This window comes from Trypanosoma cruzi, genomic scaffold, assembly GCF_000209065.1.
Source record: "Trypanosoma cruzi strain CL Brener 1047053517029 genomic scaffold, whole genome shotgun sequence".
In the NCBI taxonomy this organism is placed as follows: Eukaryota; Euglenozoa; class Kinetoplastea; order Trypanosomatida; family Trypanosomatidae; genus Trypanosoma; species Trypanosoma cruzi.
In genome coordinates this window covers 110,551-130,793 of record NW_001849552.1, presented here as the reverse complement: position 1 = coordinate 130,793, position 20,243 = coordinate 110,551, and the positions used below count along the sequence as shown (strand labels likewise).

The window sequence follows — 20,243 nt, the reverse complement described above, 5'->3', positions numbered from 1 at the left end:
GCAAAGCCCTCCCACTCCGAGGCGAAACCGCGCCAAGGTTTTTGTGAAGCACGGCCCCCGCACTTCTCCAGTGTGCGAACCGAGTTTTGGTTTAGGCGCCTGCGGAGCCGGGCAGCGGAGCAGTTTCAGAATTGTCCCTTCGCGCAGTTCAGATTGGCTGGCCTTCGCGATGTCCGCTTTGATGCCCGTGGAGTGCCGTGCGGTGGCAGGTCTTTTCTTCATCGCTGAAGCGCCAAAGGCCGCGTGCTGGACGGCGAAATCCGACCGGTGGTGATCCCATCGGGGCTTTGTCGCCGGGCAATCTGCGGTTTCTCAGCGGCCTGACACCCTGCCGTCACGGAATCGGCAACATTGCAGGGTTGATGAATGCACGCGCGCGTGACAATTTAGGCAAAAGCTGCGCGGTCCCTCGACGGCATTCACCGCTTGCCCGTCACAGTAAGGGCGTTGAAGTGCTGTGTTTTCTGGTTCTTGCAGTAACTTTGTTCTGGGGTGTTCGTGTGCACGTGAATGGGGGTTTTGCCCGATTTGAGTTTGAGATTTGGTGGCCGAAACTTCGCGACTCAACGGTGAACGGCTTTCGTTTTTTTTTGTTTTTTTTTTTTTGCTTTATGTCAGATGGGCAAAATCAAGCGTACCGGGATCATAGCTAAGCGGAACATTGCCTTACCACAAGCGCTGCGAAAGAACAGCGGCCGCGCAGGATTAAGACGTGTGTGCTGTCGAGGGTGTGTCGTCTCTCGCCCTCGTCCTTGCGCGAATGGCGGGTTGCGGTTCCGAAGGGGTTCTGGCGGTGCCGGCTCACCTGAGAACTTGGCTTTCCACGGCGTCTGGGAGCACGTAATGCCCTGGGCGTTCATTGTTTGCGTCAAAACGCCAATGCGGCAGCCGCGGCGCTTGCCACACACCAGGCGGTCTGCCGGGCGTCGGATCGTGGCGGGGTGGGGTTCGGCGGGGGGAAAAGGAGCTTTTGTGCGAGGTTCATTGCGTGCCGCTGTTGGGCATCCGAGTCGCACCGACATCATTTGCTTGGGATGGCGGGTTGCGGTGATCGTAGCAGCCATCCGTATTTCTGCAGAACCCCGGTGCGGCCTCTTCCCATTAGTGACGGTGGTGTTGGTGCGCGTTGGTTTCCAGTTGCCTGTTGCGGTGGAGCGGTGTGTTTCGGCCTTGAGCAGTCGGGCGTGAATAATATTTTTGACCAATGCAACGATGCCGGTGATCCACCTGTCTGTGAGCTGTGTGAGGTCGGATGCCGCCTCGGATTTCGCACCACAAGCTCCGTTCCTGGACACGCCGCAGTGGCCAACGACAACTGCATCCGTGTGCGCGCTCCTCGGCGCGGCGGGCGGAGGAGTTTCCAGAGTCGACGATGTATCGGGACAGATGCCGTGAGAGGGCCCGTTTCAGGAGCGCAGCCAGGAGAGAGCGTGAGCCTGTGAAGGTTGACACACTACACGGCGCACCGCCTGTCCGCCGGATGCTGCTCATTGGCTTTCTTATACCAAGGTGTGGGGCGATGCATTCGGCTCTGCGGCTGCGTGGTGTCCGTTCTGCGCCGGCCCCCGGCAATGCTGATCGGCGTTCCATTCAGGTACAGCATCGCTGCTGCTCCCAACTCGACGCCGAGTTCCACGAAGCCGCCTGTTCATCCTTCGCGGCGTTTTCTTCTGGGTGTGGCGAAAGGCCTTTGTTTCAGATGTGGCGGGCGAGCCAGCGGCCACAAGCCCTGTGCCGGACCTTGTCGGGGCCATCTGCAGCGGCACCACCGCGGGAGGCGCGGAAACGGACTCGAGCTGCGGTCCGCGGGGGTGGTCACTGTGAGGGGCGGGCGGCGAGCTTCTGTCCGAAGCGCAGGGCGCAGCGCCATGACGAAGCCGTGCGGTTTTCTGGCGGGGTGCTGCGGGTGGCGGAAGATGGGGGCACTAAAACGCAAAGCATTACCACGCACCTCGCATCGGGGAGGGGCTGCAGCTTTGCCTCCAACACGGCATCCTCCACTCTACTGCCTCTCGGGGCTCACGCAACTATTTTGCTCGCCTGCTACTTTGCGGTATCCGGCGTGCAGCGGGACGTCGGGAGGCGTCCAACACCATGCGCTGATGCCGTGCGTCGCCTCCGCCCGCGGCAGCGCTATGCACAACGCCCCCAGTGTGTCTCTCCTAGTTCCCCATGCAAAACACAAAATCGTTGCCAGTTGGAGTGGGCGCTGATCCAATTCCTCACGGCGATTCGCCACGTGTGCCCATTTCACAAGGATGCTGGAACTTGATGCCCAGAAGAGTCGGCATGTGTTCCATAGCGGCCGGGGCGTCCTCATAAGCGAGGCGCAGTGGGGCCGTGTTGCCGCTGCCAAGGAGAGTGTAACTAGTCTTTCTGGCATTCGCCTCCACGAAGTATTCTCTGGTCCACTCCGCCACGGCACTCAGGCCTTCTTTTGAGGCCGAGTTGCTCGCATCCCTGTTGCTATGCTGTGCGATGGTGGTGGGGGCGTCAGCAATGAACCCTCGGCGAAGTAGGGCACGTTCGAAGGGCAAGAACAACGAGACTGCATGACGACGACGAACGTGATGGGTTCCAACACTGTTCCATGCGGTGCGCCTCGTGTGGGTGTCATGGAGGAGGGTGTTTGTCGATGCAAACCACAGCGCTTGTGCTATTAAGGCACGCTTCTGACCAGCGTACGATGCGATTGGGAATCGACAGTCGCCGCATTTCCAAGATTACCGCGTCAGGGCCCACCGTGCCAAAGGCATTGGCGTGGTCCACAAAGTAAGCCGCCGTGCGGTGTTGTGGAGCATTGCGATGCATGGCAGGCCTGAGGTGCAGCAATTGGTCGGGGGCGGAATTGCCCGGCAAGAAGCCAGATGGCCGCAGAGCCAACTGGGACTCGATGACGTCCCGGATGCGTGCGGCGGGGGTGCGTTCCATGAGCTTGCTGAGGCAGCTGCTCAGCGTTACAGGTCGGTGGGGGTCGCGTTTTGATGCCGTTCTCTCCGGATTGGGGAGGAGTAGCACAGCCCGCGTCGCCAATTCCGCGGGACGGCACCTGCACGTAGGCGGATATCAAACAGCCAGGGAACGGCACACCTCGCCACACGGCCTAGATGGCGCAGTGCCTCTCCATTTATTCCGCCGGGGCCAGGCGCCGGTCCCAAGAGCAACAGCCGTAGGGTGCGGCCGGGCTCTGCCATACTTATTGGGTGAGGTCCATCGCATTCGTCGGGATCGGTGGCGGAGGGTGAGTCTTTGGGTGCCGTGTTGCTTTCGCCGCCTACAGCTTCATGAGGTGGCTGACCTTCAGGTGTCTGCTGAGCATTGGGCCATCGAAATTCATGGCTGGCGTGCTCAAGGTACGAGGAGCTTAAACACGGGCATACTACCTACTGCCTGTTGCCGTCCGTGCCCTCGAGCTCGGAGCGGAGCGTGTGCCAGCGGCTTTTGGATGCTTCGCGCAGCGCTTCCCTGCGACGGGGGCCCGGCCGCTGACCGCCTTCTGCGTCACATGCGGCGGCAACGGCGCGGTAAAATTTCTCCAGCCATGGAGCCCAGAATGGCGATAGCTGGGGGTTCCTCTCCGGGATTGTTGCCGTGACGGCGTTAGCTTTCTTGATGTGCTTGTGGGAAATTTTTGATAGGAGCTTGTGAAGAGAATGGTCGCGGGAGAGCTGGCTAACTTAATTAATGTATGTATATCCTGATAAATGAATGCATTCTTCATGATACTTTTCCTACCCTGGCTCAGCCGGCCACCTCAACGTGGTGCCAGGGTCTAGTACTCTTTGCTAGAGAGGAAGCTAAGCGCCTGCTGCCCTTCCGCTGCCCGCGGAGAGGCAGGAGGCGCCGCACAAACGGGTCGGAAGGGCAGATGTTGGAGCCATTTACATGGCTGCCCGCGGAGCGGTATTTTCATCCGCTGCTGAATTCCATCGGCGCTTATCAGCGCTACACATACCGTTTGCGTGCCGTATGTGACGCGCAACGACAAAAGCCACTGCTAAGCGGAGACATTGAGCAGAACCCAGGCCCCATAGCAGTACTCCAGATGAACTTTTCTTGCCTCACGCCGTCAAAACTCGCAACATTAATGGCGCAAGGAGCAGACATAATAGCCATTCAGGAGACTTGGAAGTCGTCAGAGCAGATCGCCAGCATGCACACTGGAGAGTATGTGCTCCATGCACAGTCGCGCATCGGCAAGGGAGGCGGTGTGGCGGTGCTGGTGCGGAAAACTCTCCGCTCCAAGCGTATACCTCTCACCATCCCCCAGCACGACACCAGCCTTGAAGTGGTGGTGGTCCAGGTTGCTCTGGAGCAGAACCGTGATATTATTGTAGCGGGTGCCTATATGAGACCAACACCGCAAGTAACGCAATCCTTCAGGCGGTTAGTAAACTGCCTTCCAGCCTCGTCGCCGCTCCTGCTGTGTGGGGATTTCAACATGCATCACCCACAGTGGGAGCCATTCTTGGAGACTTCTCCAAGTGAGGTTGCTGCAGAATTTTTAGAACTGTGCACGGATGCGGGACTCACCTTGGTTAACACCCCTGGTGAGATCACGTATGCCCGTGGCACAAGAGAACGATCCTGTATCGATCTGACATGGTCAAAGCATTTGACTGTGTCGAATTGGTCAGCTTCCGTGTCGCCGCTTAGTGATCATCATATGCTGACATTTACGCTGCATCAGGCATTTAAGGATACCATACCTTCGGCACCCCCTTCGGCACCTAAGTTTTTCTACAGTTGGGGGAAGTGCAAGTGGGATTTATTCATCAAGGACTTCGACGCACAACTTCCGGCATACGACTATAAAAAGCAGTCCACCGGCATCAAAGCTTTCACGAGAGCGCTTATAACTTCGTATCGACGGCATTGCCCCGCGGCATGCACAAGGACGGTCCCAGGCTTTGGGAAGACACTCTCATGGAGGCGGAGCGGATTGCCACGGACAGCAAGGCCCGCTATCTACAGTTACCGACGCCCGACCGTGAGGCAGAAATGCAACGGACAAGGAGTCAATTCTTCCTCCTGCTCCGAGAGCGCTTGGGCAACACGTATCCACACCGCATCAGCAAGTTAAATCCAGGCGAGCCACTCGCATGGAAATACATTTCCGGACGAAAAAAGGCATCACTTCCATCTCCCACATCGATGTTATTAGGAGATGGTCAACGCACTTATAAAACAGCAAGGAGAGCAGCGAATGCTCTCAATCGCATCTTTCTTCCATTTCACCCCTCTCACAAGGCAGTTAGGTTTTCCAAAGGCATCAACAGACAGAGTGCATCTTTGAACATTAATGCTTCTTTTCTTTTTGGGCAGCAGAACAACAACGAGTCTGCCGCTACATTTACTTCAGGTTCTTCACTCTCATCTAGTTCTGAGCCACAGGATAAAAACGAAGCTGCCACCACATCTGGTTTAGTTGCTCATCTTCACTCCCCTCTTGATGTACCTTTTAATCTTACGGAACTGCTTGCTGCGCTACGAAATACGCCGTATGGCAAGGCCCCCGGACCGGATGAAGTCTACAGTGAGGCACTGCGACATATTTCGTCAAAGGGCCTCCGATTCCTTCTTCGTTGCGTTAACCACAGTTGGACGACCGGTACGATCCCGGTTGAGTGGAGACGCGCCACCATCGTTCCACTCTTAAAACCCGGCAAGTCGCCGGAACTGCTTGAGTCATATCGACCCATCAGCCTTACCTCCATTGTGAGTAAGGTTGCTGAGAAAATGGTACTGAAGAGATTGCTTTGGGTGTGGACGCCGCACCCCCACCAGTATGCATATCGTAGTATGCGTACCACGACGATGCAGCTGGCACACCTGATACACGAAGTGGAGCATAATAGAAATCACTATTTCCAAGTGAGCCTTCCCAAGAGAAGCGGTATTGGCAATCAACTCCACTACAGACCCCATCGGACCCTGCTGGTGCTGGTTGATTTCAGCAAGGCTTTTGACTCCATAGATCATCGAGTCCTCAGTCGCTTGCTGGCTAATATTCCGGGGGTGGATTGTAGAAGGTGGCTTAGAAACTTTCTATGTGGTCGCTACGCGAAGACACGAGTTGGCCACAGACACAGCGATCGGCGTCCCATGCTGCGAGGAGTTCCTCAGGGGTCCGTGCTGGGACCGTATTTGTTCTCCCTTTACGTACACCCACTTCTCAATCTGCTGAACAGCTTTGCGGGTGTCACAGCAGACATGTATGCGGACGACCTCTCTATTATCGTTAAGGGGCAGTCCCGGGAAGACGCCATTCCCACTGCCAACATGGTTCTTGAAAAGCTGCATGCGTGGAGTCAGGAAAATGGCCTGGCCATCAACCCGTCAAAGTGTGAAGCTGCTTGGTTCACACTTTCCACGCACACGGAGTCAGATTATGATCGCGAAGGAAAGTGGCCCCTGGTAGTGGCTGGATGCCAAATCCCAGTCATGACCGTGGGAGCGTCGCGAACTACGAAGCTTCTCGGCATGGATCTCGATCCACGACTGACGCTAAATGTGGCGGCCACCAAGCAATGCGCTGCCACTTCGCAACGGATATCGCAGCTACGCTGCATAGCGCACAAAGAGGCGGGACCATCTCCACATGACCTACGCACGTTCGTCATTGGATACGGTGCTTCCAAATTACGCTATGGCAGCGAGCTCATATGGGCAGTAGCGACGGATTCAGCGAAGAATGAGATGCAGAAGACGTGCGTAACCCTAGCACGCATTGTCAGCGGAGTTCCGAGCACTGTCGACCCGGAATCCGCACTACTGGAGGCTAATATGCCGCCGCTCCACGTCCTTTGCCTGCGCGCGCGGCTCTCAATATTTGGGAACACACGCGCATGTCAGATGGACTGGATGCGGAGACCCCCGCCTGAGCCACCGCCTCGCGCCGGTTTCCGCATCTCGCCATTATCTCGGGACGAGCTATATGCCTTTGTAGACGCATACACAAAGGACTATGGCATCACCGAGAGCTCACCACGCGAAGAGCGGTTCTTTCGCAGCTTCATTCCTCCCTGGTTTGCGGCCTCCGCTCACCGGGTCACCATCGGTGTGGAACTTCCGATAGACCTCTCAATAACGGACGAAGAAGAGCTGATACGGGAAAAGCGCAGGGTCAGCGAAGAGGCTCTGGCGCTGCACAGCCATCGTTCGTGGATACTCGCGACCGATGGCGGTGTCGACGTTCCCAAGTCAGCAGGGGTTGGAATACTGCTTTCATCCCTCAACTCATCGGAGATAATAGAAAAGGCCAGCATAAACTGCGGCGCACGCCCATGCAGCTACAGGACGGAACCCCGTGCGCTGCTTCTAGCCCTAGAGAGGCTGATGATTCCTCGTATCCGCCACAGGCGTAAAACCCTGCTTGTGGTTACAGACAGTCAGTCTCTTCTAGCGGCTCTAAACAAGGGCCCGCTCAGTCAGACCGACTGGACGGAGGATCGGATCTGGCAGCGTCTCTTGACACTGACGTGTGCTGGCTGGTCCGTGCAGCTGCAGTTTTGTTACGGACATTGTGGAGTACATGCTAACGAGCTTGCCGATCAGTATGCGACGCAGACTATGGAAAGTGGACAATACACGGAACATGGGATCGCACCTTTATGGCATACGGATCTGCTGACATGTTCTACTACCCAGCTCACCAACAAGTGGCGTAGTACCATTCGTCAAGACACTCATCGATACTTGCTTTGCGGCACAAGGCCATCAGATCTCAGCGGTAAGGACCTAATCACTCAGGAAGTTCTCCACCGTCAGGAACTGGTCCACCTCGCAAGGGCAAGGTGCGGGGAATCTGAGCTCTGGGGCCGACTATGCTGGGCCGTGAGAGATTGCACGAACCAATGCCGATTCTGCAATATCTCACCGGAACAGTCTGCATATATGCGCTCTAACAACGATCCGACCGCACCGGGGACGGACACTGTTCCCCCGTCGGCGAGGGAGGAAGACGTCTCTCCAGTAAGGAGACGGACCCTCACACGCCGTCGGAAGGAGAAATGTCCGCACTGTGATTCCACATTGACGGGATTCTCGGGTCTCGTCAGTCACTGTCGGTTATTTCGTCAGGAACATCCTCCACCGCTTCCCGAGCTCAAATGTGATTTCTGTGACATGGTTTTCCCCACACGGAGAAGCACCGCACAGCACAGAAGTCGCTGCGCACACAACCCAGACGCCACACGACATCGAAACAGCAGTGCCAGGAGACGATCTCTGCTGCCGCAGGATCAGCCAGCTTCCACAAGCACGCCAATCGGCCCGCAGGAAACCTTGCACCATCTGCTTCCGGAATGTTACAGCACCTTGGCTGTGCGTCAACGGCTGGGCATTGAACAGGACCTTCGCCTCGGAAAGTTCTCTTAATGGCAGTTGCTTCATAGCAGGAAACTTTTGTCGTTGCTCGACCACCTCTTCGGCACTCAGATGGCACTGTATAGCTAGACGCGCTGGTAAGAGTAGAAAACAAAAAAAAAAACTTGCGTGGATAACGGCGAGATGTTGTTCTGAGATTGCGGCCTTGACACCCAACAATTTCACACTGAAGGCGGAAGGGACCCTAATTTTGGATTGGTCCGTGGCGCGAAAGACGGCGAAAGCGGATCCCCACCGCGCCTCGCGGTTTGTGAGGATGTGAGGGCAGGATGCGTTCGACATAAAGTTATGCAGGACACTTCAAAAAAAAAAACGAAAAGCTCACGAATCTTACGACCGCTCAAGTCGAACGAGCTTTGGCTCCTTGGGATGCCACGGCACATTCCACAAAACAGGGAGCGTTGAGGCACGCTGCTCAAATCGTGGATACATACAATTTGGATCCACACGTGATCTCGCAGTTGGCGAAGCACGTCGACCCGTTCGACCTTCCCCAGAATACTGTTTGATATTTGTGGAGGTACACCACAATGCTGACCCAGGTGTCGTCGCTGGTCGCATTGATGTGAAGGGAGAAGCTGCGGAAGGGCAGGAACCCTGGTTGAGAGCGGAGGAGCGTTTTTTCCATGATTTTGATCACAATCACGCTGCTACAATAACGAGACGCGCGACAGGGACGCGTCTGGCCACTCCACAAGATGAACACGCTATCCCGTTACAGCAAGTCAACGTGCCCGTATTGAATCTGGAGTGGATTAAAAGTCGGTTGAACCCGGCAACCTTGGAGAGGCTCATGCAAGTGTGGGGGCTCGTCGGGCGGTCCCCTTTCCCTCCGTCTTCCTCCGGTAAAGCGCGCGAAGGCTCACGGAGGATTCCAACCGCTGACGCGCGATTATTGAGGGAGCGGGAATTATCGAGGTCGCTTCCTCCACAATAACAGGCGGATGGACAATACCTTTTTCGGTTGTGGAGGAGAAAACCGCCGGTTTACGACGACGACGGATCGCGTGGCCACGCGACAAGAACAGAGACGACCCTTACGAGGCGAATGTTCCTCTTTTACACATTTCCCATTATTTGCCACCTGTGATGGCTGAGGCCGCTTCCTGCCTGGATGTGAAGTCGTCCTTCATAATCTCTTTACCGCGGGAGACTCGGCATCTCTTTTGATGCCGCGTGGAGGACGGCACGCTGGTGGAGCTCACACGGCTCCCAGTGGGATACAAGGCCGGCCCAGAAATTCTCCAGATTATTATTACTTCGGCAATTGCGGTGGTGACGACGGTGGTTCACCGCCTCTGGGCCGCACCTCCATTGGTGCGTATCGACTTATGGATCGATGATGTGCGCATTGCAGGGTCGAAAAGCGGCGCGACGTTGTGGGAAGCCCAAGCGCTTCGTAATGCGGACAGTTGTCGCGCATTCATGGGGGAGGAACGCGAATCGGGCGTTACGCATTACGCCTTCCTGGGGGCGCTGTTTGATCACAACACCGGGCGGTGTCCCTGAGTGAAAGGTTTTTCCGGTCTGTGCGCGCCATGCCGTCGCTCAATTCTTTGACCATCGCGGAAATGGAGGTTACGGCGTCACGCTCTTTGTACGCGGCAGCCATTTTGTGCACGCGTTTATGCGAATACTACTTTTCCATCAAGGCAGTGCGACGACGATTATCCGCACTTAACTGGGGGATTGTACTGGAGACATCTCCGGCGAACCTTCCGCCGTCAGCGGTTGGTTTGGGCGAGAGATTGCGACACACCATCGAGAACAATCGCAAGCGAATCATCGAGCCCACGGAAAAGGCATCGGCCGCCCTCATCACGGACGCATCGCTCCATGGATGGGGAGCCGTCTTCATTCCAGACTCCGGCGACGTTAAAATTGCCGGAGAAAAATGGGAGAAGAAACCTTTCCTTATCATGCAGGCCGAGGCGCGCGCGGTACGCCTAGCCTCATCGGCTTTTTCCGCCATCTTGCCATCCACCATGGACGTTTGGGTGGACAACACTTCGCTGCAAGGAGCTGCGAATAAAGGCAGCCCAAAATCACACGCCATGACGTGGGATCTGCGAAAGATATGTTTGTTTTTGGACTCTCGCGGAATACAGGCAACTTTTGCCTACGTGCGGTCTGCAGAAAACCCCACAGACGGCATATCACGCGGTCGTGTTTTTATACTTTAGGAATTGGCGAAGGGGAGCGGCGGTGTCTTGTGGCTGCAGGACCCCAAAGTCTGCCACTTCGTAAGTAATAATATTTCAAATCCTAACTGAGGATAAAGGACCATGCTAGCGGTTCAAAGAATTTATATATATTGAATGAAAAGAAAACATTAAAACAATTAGCTTACTTTGCGATAAAACCATTTTCCAAATTTTGTTTGGTTTCTTTAGGAAATTTCAGGATCCGGCCGGCGGCACAGACAAATATTTTTTTTATTTTGATGGATGCCATGATTTATTGCTTTTTTGCTATTTCTTTGCGTTTGCTGTTGTATGTGACGACTTTTTTGTCTATATATTTTTTGTTTAAAGACATTTCCTAAAGAAGATGCGTATATTTCGGCTTATTTATGTGGTCGTTATAGTTCTTGCATTGTTATTGGCCTTGATACCTCAGCAAGAACCTTTTCCGAGGAATTTGCCCGAAAGATATTTGTTTAGTGCGCTGAAAGCCAAGTATGGGGATTCTAGAAATCTTGACCACTCTGAGACAAGAAAGCTATACAATTCTTTGTTAACTGAAATTGGAGAGTTCATAGAACAAAATAAAAATAGACTGGACGCAAAACAGCAAGCAGTTTCCTGTAATGCACTGCGCTGGACGGCCCGTTTATATTCCCGAACGAGAGATGGAACGTACCCTCTTCCCATTTTGACCGACTGGGTTCTTCAATTAAGAGATGGTTATGTTCATGGTCTTCGATATTTTCCAAATGTCCTTTTCCGGGATTTGGGAGACGTAGTAACTGGCAATTTTAGCTTTTGGCGTTCTATTCTTGTTATTAGGCAGTTTAGTCGATGTGTTTTTCCCTCAGTTAATTCCACGGGGTGCCCGTCGTATCAGTTTCTTCGTCAGATTAGAGGGAAAAGTGACGAAGATGTACTGGCATCATGCACAAAAAGCAACACAATATATGATTTTCTTTAGTTGGGAGAGATGTATGACTTTTTTATTCTGAAAAAACGAAACAACAGCAACACCCAAAAAAAAAAAAAAAAAAAAAAAAAAAGAGTAGCATTAACCTTAGAAAAGAAAAGTTTGGTTTTGAAGACTAAAGGATAACGCACACGCCGAAATAAACAAAGCAAATGTGTGGTTTTTAAATGATTTTTATTGTATTGCATGAAAACTCATTTTTATTTTATTTTTTATTTGCTTTCTTTATAGTTTGTAAGAAGAATAATGGAGAAACTGTCGGAAAATGCTCTTCTGCGGATCGCAGAGAATATAGAGCGGGCTGTTGACGATGAGATGGAACATATAGATAACTTGGATGATGACGAATTGATGGAACTCCGACGCAAGCGTCTGAAGGCACTAAGAGAGATGGGAGAGCGTCGAGACGCGTGGTTGAGAAAGGGGCATGGCCAACTGCAAGAAATGGCAGACCCAAAGGAGTTTTTTAATGCTGTGGAACAATCTGAACGTGTCGTTCTCCACTTTATGAGAAGAAGCACCTTGCGTTGTTCTATCCTGGAGCGACACCTTCGAGCTATTGCATCAAAGCATTTTGAGACACGATTCTGCTACGTTGATGTTGAGAGACTTCCCGCTCTTGCTGAACGATTTAACGTAATGATGTTACCGACGTTGATGCTTATTGAGAACAAGAAAACGTTTTACAGCATTATTGGTTTTGATGAGTTTGGGGGAACTGATGATTTTTCAACAGATACTGTTGTAAAGGTGCTTTCTCACTATGGCATGGTAAACGAACGTGGCATGTTTTCAGATGATCAAAGTGCCGAATAGAGTATTTGTAAGAATAAATGTTAAAAAGATTATTATTTTCTTACCGTTGTGGAATTTTTTTTTTTCTTCTCCTGATGCTGCAGGAAAGCCATCATTTCTTATCTATAAATAGTTGTTTTTTCCCGTCTTTTATTTGTAACGTAATGGCGGTGGTTGTAGAACCAAAAGATTAAATAAATAAATAAATAAAATATTAAGAACAGGAAAAAAAGACAATGTCTACAGATAATGCTGATGGTGGTAACCGTTTTATTGGGCGCACCAAGCAGGTAGAGGATCCTCTTGTGAAGAGTCTGAGAATCAAAGTGAACACTCTTAAGCGTAATTTGAAAGATTTTGAGTTTGCTAAGAAGGAGGTCATTCGTGAAACGAGTCGTCTGGAATCCATTAAGGAAAACAATCCGGAACGTGTGAAACAACAGGAAGGTGTTCTTGGCGAGGCACAGATGATGGTTCCCCATTCGGAGAACAGGGTGAGAACTGCTCTGAAAGATCTTAAAGAATTTTTAAATGAGGAAGATTTGGGTAGCAGGGATGGCGAGCTGCTACGGAGCGCACATGAATCAGTGGAAGAGGGGGAACGTGTATTATCTTAACCCTAGAATCTAAATGCGGTATTCAATATATATATTAATTTGGAGTTTTATTAAGGGATATTTATGAATTACCTTTCAAGTTTTCATTGTTTCCTCTGTTCTTACTAGAATTATTCGATAGGGGCAGTTTTTTAATTGTTTTGACCGAAAAGTTCTTGTTTCAGCGAGCTCTTTTCCCCTTTTGGCGGTTGATTTCACTGTATTATTGTCATTCTTATTGTTGGTTTCCAGATTGCCTTTTAGATGAAATTCAGTAATCGATGAAAATGAGGGCGTCGTTGAGAAGGATCGCAGAGACTCTTGTCTGGCTCGATGGAGTGTTTTTTTTTTGTTTGAAAATTTTGGAATTTGGGTTTTAGAAAGTGCACCTAGAAAAATTTTTTGTATTTTTTTGTGCGGGTGGGAGTTTTTTTTGTACTGTCTTTTAGTTTTCAATGAAATGAAAGGATTGAAATCATACCTTTACTTAAATGAAATTATTATTATTATTTTCACTGTTTATTTTGTTATTCTACTGTAGAAGCTTGCGGGAAAAAAAATGTGATCACATGAGGATAATTGAATGAGAGAGGCCTTTTTAGAAAGCCTGGTTTCTAAAAATTTTGGTTGATTTGTTTTCAATGGTGCTGCATTAGAAGCGAGGGTGTGTAGTTCTTTTATTCCTGGACATTCCACACACCAATACCGCTTTCCGCGTGGAGGGGCTCCAGATATTGCGCTGCCGTAGAAATTGCCGCTTCGTGACCCCAGAACAAGCTCGGTTGTCGTAACATTTGCCTTATGGAAATTTTTTTGTGAATGAGTGTTGGATGAATCTTTGGTTAGACTTGGAGGCTGCTGGGCGTATCGAGGCAAACGGACAATCTTATTGATGTTTCTTTTTATTGGAATGGAGGCGAAGAACTCAGTCAGGCGAATATTTGCTTTTTGGAGGCATGTTTATCCGTAAGGGATTTTGTTATCCTTTTTGAGGTGTTTTAGGAGGGGATTTTCAAATTTTCTCTTTTAAAAATATATACGCTGGGAGGTTGTGATTTTTCCCATCTTGCCTGAGCAAAAGCGATGCGCGTTCCTCTACAATATATGGAAGACACTGTTGCCCTGTTTTGTCAATTATTCTGCTGGAGTATATTGTTGGGTTGCGTATTTTTGTCAAATATGATTTGGGCTCAAAGCCACTTTTTACGAAGTGGAATGTGGTTGTATTGTTTTGGCAATAGGGCAGCCGCTCTCACCTTTTCTATTTTGGTTTTCGTAGAAGCATTATATATTTTTATTAGGCACAAGTTACATGCTAAGTTTTTTTAAAATATTACGAGGCTCCCGTTGCGCAAAATTTGACAAGCAACTAAGAGAAACAAATTCTTTTTTTTTTAGGGCGAAATTAATTTATTTGGGGGCTTTAATTTAAGAGTTGCTTTTGAACTTTGAACGGGGCTCGAAAGAGAAGAATTGAGGATCACTTTTTTCTTACGAAAAAAATTTTTAAGCTCTAACATTACCTTTTTTTATTGAGGGTGCAGGACTTATGAATTATTGGCTTACGTATTTATTGACTGCGAGGGATTTTCTTGGGACCATCACGGGTTTTTTATTTTTCCTGCTGCAAAATACTGGTGACTTTTGATTAATAAGAGACTGGCTTAAATAGAATAATATTTTTTATTTGACACCGGTTTTTAATTTGATTTTTTTTTTTGTTCTTTATCGTTTTTTTTTTTTTTTTTTGTGTGTGTGTTTGCCCTCTTCAATACTGAATTGCCTAATGGATGAGGAAGTAGTGGGTGCTTTTAAAAAGGTACCACAGGTAATCTGATCTTGAAAGAATCAAATTATTATTATTGTTAATATTGTTATTGTATGATGTCTTTTCATTGCTTGATTACGTCCTTTTTAAAATCAATACTTTTAAAAATAATAATTATCAAGACTCTTGCGCACTAGAAAGGAAGAGGAAATATGGCCAAATCAAATGAGACAACAAACACGAAAGAGAGATACTTTTCATCGAAAATGGGTAGACGTGGTTTTTCTGCAGGTTCCCGACAAACTTCTATTTCTGTGCAGAAAAATCAAAAAAAGGTGAGAACACCTGTTCTTGATAAATGTGTTTTCAGTAAACAAAAGAATGCGGAAATTCAATTACGGCAGGCCGGTACTCCTCGGAGCGGCTGCTCATCCTCCGTAACGGCGTTAGAAGAAACCATTGCAGATGTCATGGGTGTCAGAATGCAGTCGTTAACTGACTTGGGAACCCGAATAGAGGAACTGTCGTCTATACATCGACAGGAGGAGGTGGCTTTCCGACAGCAGATGGATGATGTTCTTCAACAATTAGAGACGGCGCGAGTCAATCAATTGGGTACGGTGCAAGACTACGAGGCGCTTTTAAAAAAGGAGCGTCAAGAGCGTCAAACCGTAATTTCATTGATGCAACGCTTTAAAACTGAAGGCGCCGAAGTAATTAATACAATGAAGGAATCATTAGAAGCGGCTAGAACCAAATGGAAAGCAGAGGTGGAGCTAAATGCACAATTAACTGCCCAGTTAAGACAGTACCAGATGAATATCATGCCATCGGGGGCCATGAAGACGGATGGTGCCGGCAATTTGAAACCAGGGTCTAATGAAAATGCGCTTTATACCAAGGTCGAGATTTTAACACGACTTCTTGAAGAAGAGGACGCAATTATAGTTGAGTTACAGGAACGCAATAAGGCCCTTGAGAAGAAGGTCTCTGTTCTTACTCAGCAGCGTAACCGGCTTCTGGATCTTGAGGCTCAGCATCTAGAAACGGAGGAATTTAACACTGAGTACAGTAATTTACTAAGTGCGGTTCGTGGTTTTGACACTGCTGAAGAAAAAACCACACTTGAGGGAAGAGTTTGTGTCTTAACACGCTTTACGAAGATGCTTTTACAGCGTTTGCAATCAGAACAGAGACAACGACTTCGTGTTGAAGAACAAGCAGTTCGAATGGCCTCGGAACATGATCAAATAGTACGGGCTTTAGAAGCTCGTATTAAAAGCCTGGAGATACAAAAGAGTGGTGGCATACCTTCATATCGACAAAACGTTTTGCACACTGAAAATGAGAAATCACGCAAAAACGTATTGACTGAGGGAACAAGCGAAGTCCCACCAAAGAGTGACGGGGCATATCCAAAAAGAGACCAATCAGTTGATCAGGAGGCAATAACCTCTTGTGGGGGAGTTGATGACTTTAGGTTGCTTCTTCTTAATTCATCTAAAATGAGCGCTGCCAAACCACAGTCTGAAGAAACGGTACCGAATGTCTCTACTGGCGATGCTGAGCGTGCAACATTGGAAGCTCAATTGGCGGCTGTTACAAGCGATTTCCAGCAATCGGTGGCGGAATGGATCGCCTTTCCATTGAACGGAGAGAAAACGCTTCGGGAGGACTTCTGCCCTGAATGACAATATCACTATTTTGTTTTTGGATGAGACAATTGATTATGAACCATACAGTTTTTTTTCACATGCAATGGCGGACCCATTATTTTCTGTATTTATCCAATTGTTTTTTAATAACAGGGGCTCGGTGTTTGATCGCGCTTGATGACTAGGTAGAACACTCGATGACCTTTGCAGGCGCCAATGAATGCCTTTTTTTTCCAAGAAAAACCTGTGAAAAAATGTATTTCGCACTACAGGGTGGAGAAAAGCATTTCTTTTTTTTTGGTTTTAGCGTCTGTAATTTCATAATTTGTATTGTTATTTTGTTGCCGTAGAGTTTTTGTGGGTTTTTTGTTTGCTTCCCGTTGGGTGCATCATACAATATTTATTTATATATTTATAAGTGCATATTTTAAGGTCTATCGTATCTTCCAGAGTTTGTTTGAAATTATACCAATCGCCACTTATAGTCATAAGCTGGTTGTCTGAAATGGGAAGGAATTTGTGTTTTAAAAGAAAAAAAAGACTAGAAAAAAAACCGCAATGAGGAATGATAACAACTATCAATTGGACCAAAAATCGGTTTGCATTGTAGTTTTTTTTTCTTTTTCTTTTGGATATATGTTTTTTTTTTTTTTTTTTTCCAAACCATCTCTTTTTGATTTATTGGAGGTGAATTCAGTCCATGACAGAGGTGCCGTCGCAAGAGCAGGCCAAGAAAACTAGTTTGGCTGCGGCAGCAACCACAAAATATCCGAATTATTTGGCGGACCGCGAGCTATGTAAACGTTTTTTTGAGGAGTTCCGAGATCTATCTGGGACCTTGAAGTATATGGAGATTTTAAGAAGAATAGCTTGTAGAGAGTTGAAACTTTTCACATTACAACTGGACGATATAGCCCATTACGGACAATTGTATCTTGCTCAGCGGATACAAATGAATGTCATGGGCTATTCTGAAGAACTGTGTCGTGTCATTGATGAACTCATCCCACAGACAGAGATAGTAGAAGACATGGTTGATTACTTATTAGTTGAGGCAAAGGCCGCTGGCCAATCTTTACCTTCCTTATTAACAAGAAGGTACGAGCTGATCATTGTGCCATTGAGTGGCTACGCCGAACCGATTCCACTAAGACATTTAAAGGGTAGCTTAATCGGCACTCTTGTGGTCTTGCGTGGCATTTGTATTGCAGCTACCGCTGTTCGTCCTAAACTTTCTGTGCTGGTTTCGGTTTGTGAAGTGTGTGCTGAGACAACATTTCAACAGGTGATTGGGGATCGTCTCACCCCACTTATGGTGTGCCAATCGCAACGTTGTAAACTAAATAATACCATTGGCCGTCTACTTCCTCAATACAAGGCCAGTAAATTTACAAAGTACCAGGAACTCCGACTTCAAGAACTTCCCCAGGATGTTCCTCGAGGCGCTATACCACGTACAGCTCGTGTTATTTGTGAGGGTGAACAGACAAGGATTGCTTCCCCAGGACAGGTGATTAAAATTACCGGAACATATTGCCCAGATCCTTCTACTGGACAGGGCCATGAGGCATTTCGAGCTTCTACCATGGTAAAGACTTTATTTCGTGCTTTGCATATTGAGCTGGAAAAGAGGACTTACCAGGAGGCGGCAGAGGATCTCAAAACCCGGTTGGAGTATGTGCGGAGGTATCCAGACAAGGAAGCCATAATTGAGAAACTAACTCGGAGTGTGGCACCTGAAATTTGGGGAATGGAAGATGTGAAAAAGGCATTACTCTGTTTGCTGGTAGGAGGTAGTTCTATTGCTAATGGTATCCGTATCCGAAGTGACATCAATATCTGCTTAATGGGGGATCCTGGGGTGGCAAAAAGTCAGTTGCTAAAGTGGATTGCCTCTGTAGCACCGCGTTCTGTTTTCACAACAGGGAAAGGTAGTTCTGGCGTAGGATTAACAGCCGCGGTAACCAGAGATAGTCATACAGGAGAGGTTTTGCTGGAAGGAGGTGCATTGGTTTTGTCGGACAAGGGAATATGTTGTATTGATGAGTTTGACAAGATGGATGATGCGGATCGAACTGCATTACATGAAGTGATGGAGCAGCAACTAGTATCTATTGCGAAGGCTGGTATTATTACTTCTCTAAATGCAAGAACATCTATTTTGGCGGCCTCTAACCCTAAATATGGTCGCTGGCGTCGTAACTTAACTCCAAGCGAAAATGTGAATCTTCCACCTGCATTGCTTTCTCGTTTTGACATTTTGTGGCTGTTACTTGATGAATCAAACCGTGAACGAGATGCAGAATTATCTATGCACGTTACTCACGTCCATCTTCATGGAGTAGCTCCTGGGACAGTTACGGATGACGGTTTCTATGGTTCTTTATCAGAATACTTTGGGAAAGATTTTTTACGAGCTTACATTGGTGAGGTCAAGCGAATACACCCTTTTGTTGATAGTGCTGCGGCAAAAGCTATTAGTGATATTTATTGTGAAATGCGTGCACAAAGTGTACGTCACACGAATGTAGTCACAGCGCGTACGCTGCTTAGTATTATTCGTCTCTCTCAGGCGTGCGCCCGTCTTCGTTTTTCGGAGCGTGTTGCTGAGGTTGATGTCCGGGAAGCTGGGAGGCTACTAGATTGCAGTAAAATTTCTTTACAGGAGCGAGCAGATCCCAATGGGCGACGTGCTTTGACAACTTCGGATGCCGTAATTTTTTCGACAATCAAGGAGTTAGCTCGTTCCAGGACTAGTATTGATCTGGCAGAGGTGCGCCCAGCTCTCATGATTAAGGGAGTGGATGAGGTGCATCTTCAGAGGTGTTTGCACACTTACATGGAGGTCGGTGTGTGGGAGGTTAACGGGAACATTATTGAGTTTTCACGGGAGTGAATCAAAAATAGAGCGATATGCATGTGGCTACACACTGCGCGAAGGCGAATGACAGATTTCTGTCAGGAGGAACTGCAGTGTAATAGCTCTCTCGTGATGAATATATATATATATATATATATATATATATGTTTTCTTTAACGCCTTGGATTATTTGGCCTGAAGCAATGTGTTGTCTTTTTTGATTTTATTTTATGAAATTTTTTGTCCATATATATATATACTTGAAGCAAACGACGAGGATATGGCGAACCCACTGCCTCTCTATACACTCCTTCTTTCCCGTCTTGTTTTATTAAACTGGTGATAATTTTGCGATCCAGCCGACATTCCAGCTGAATATTCAGTATCGAAGATTGTAAAAGATTCAAACATTATTTAACCATGACCAGTGAGCGTACCTTCATTGCTGTTAAGCCTGACGGCGTCCAGCGCTGCCTTGTGGGCGAGATCATTCAGCGCTTTGAGAAGAAGGGCTACAAGCTGGTTGCTCTGAAGATGCTGCAACCTTCGGCTGAACAGGCTCAGCAGCACTACATTGATTTGGCCTCGAAGCCGTTCTACAAAGACCTTGTCGCGTACTTTTCCTCCGGTCCGATTGTTGGCATGGTGTGGGAAGGCAAGGGTGTCGTGAAGGGCGGCCGTGTGCTGCTGGGCGCAACAAACCCTGCTGACTCACTCCCTGGCACGATTCGTGGTGACTTTGCCGTTGACGTGGGCCGAAACGTGTGCCATGGCTCTGACAGCGTTGACAGCGCTAAGCGCGAGATCGCATTCTGGTTCAAGCCGGAGGAACTCGTGAACTGGACATCACATTCCGTCAAGCAGGTCTACGAGTCTGCATAGACCTTGAGGAATAAACTTTTAAGAAGATATGTATAATGTAATTAACTGAAGAGGTGAGGTGAGAATCAAATACGTCCAAAAGGCGCTTTCTAGAAAAGGGGGAAGAGGGGAGGAAGAAAAGAAAATGGGCTGGTGGGTGA

General features: G+C 48.7%; 6 protein-coding genes across 6 annotated transcripts, besides 17 other annotated features; all 6 read left to right on the top strand.

Annotated features, from left to right (window-relative positions):
* Positions 1-7,927: part of a sequence feature (areas not merged during assembly with more than two copies in the genome that could not be assigned to a particular haplotype) that runs on past the window's edge.
* Positions 3,637-3,736: a mobile genetic element.
* Positions 3,735-8,491: a mobile genetic element.
* Positions 7,928-9,020: a sequence feature (heterozygous, non-Esmeraldo-like haplotype).
* Positions 8,492-10,848: a mobile genetic element.
* Positions 9,021-10,172: a sequence feature (areas merged during assembly that could not be assigned to a particular haplotype. This can correspond to areas where the two haplotypes were merged or to regions with more than two copies in the genome that were merged during assembly.).
* Positions 10,173-10,471: a sequence feature (areas not merged during assembly with more than two copies in the genome that could not be assigned to a particular haplotype).
* Positions 10,472-20,243: part of a sequence feature (heterozygous, non-Esmeraldo-like haplotype) that runs on past the window's edge.
* Positions 10,588-10,819: a mobile genetic element.
* Positions 10,939-11,538, top strand: Tc00.1047053508707.234 (hypothetical protein, conserved; the record flags this gene model as incomplete). The annotated part of the gene is made up of 1 exon (XM_815635.1): positions 10,939-11,538. The coding sequence occupies one exon, from the start codon at positions 10,939-10,941 to the stop codon at positions 11,536-11,538; it is 600 nt and encodes a 199-aa protein (XP_820728.1).
* Positions 11,594-11,620: a microsatellite.
* Positions 11,744-11,765: a sequence feature (AT_rich).
* Positions 11,794-12,363, top strand: Tc00.1047053508707.227 (ATP binding protein-like protein, putative; the record flags this gene model as incomplete). Its single annotated transcript, XM_815634.1, has 1 exon — positions 11,794-12,363. The coding sequence occupies one exon, from the start codon at positions 11,794-11,796 to the stop codon at positions 12,361-12,363; it is 570 nt and encodes a 189-aa protein (XP_820727.1).
* Positions 12,534-12,553: a microsatellite.
* Tc00.1047053508707.224 (tubulin binding cofactor A-like protein, putative) lies at positions 12,579-12,959 on the top strand (the record flags this gene model as incomplete). Its single annotated transcript, XM_815636.1, has 1 exon — positions 12,579-12,959. One exon carries the CDS (start codon positions 12,579-12,581, stop codon positions 12,957-12,959), a length of 381 nt encoding a protein of 126 aa, XP_820729.1.
* Positions 14,648-14,687: a microsatellite.
* Positions 14,850-14,884: a sequence feature (AT_rich).
* Positions 14,919-16,397, top strand: Tc00.1047053508707.220 (uncharacterized protein; the record flags this gene model as incomplete). Its single annotated transcript, XM_815623.1, has 1 exon — positions 14,919-16,397. The coding sequence occupies one exon, from the start codon at positions 14,919-14,921 to the stop codon at positions 16,395-16,397; it is 1,479 nt and encodes a 492-aa protein (XP_820716.1).
* Positions 16,757-16,779: a sequence feature (AT_rich).
* Positions 16,972-17,019: a microsatellite.
* Tc00.1047053508707.210 (minichromosome maintenance (MCM) complex subunit, putative) lies at positions 17,062-19,257 on the top strand (the record flags this gene model as incomplete). The annotated part of the gene is made up of 1 exon (XM_815622.1): positions 17,062-19,257. The coding sequence occupies one exon, from the start codon at positions 17,062-17,064 to the stop codon at positions 19,255-19,257; it is 2,196 nt and encodes a 731-aa protein (XP_820715.1).
* Positions 19,358-19,387: a microsatellite.
* On the top strand, positions 19,642-20,103 carry Tc00.1047053508707.200 (nucleoside diphosphate kinase, putative; the record flags this gene model as incomplete). The annotated part of the gene is made up of 1 exon (XM_815621.1): positions 19,642-20,103. The coding sequence occupies one exon, from the start codon at positions 19,642-19,644 to the stop codon at positions 20,101-20,103; it is 462 nt and encodes a 153-aa protein (XP_820714.1).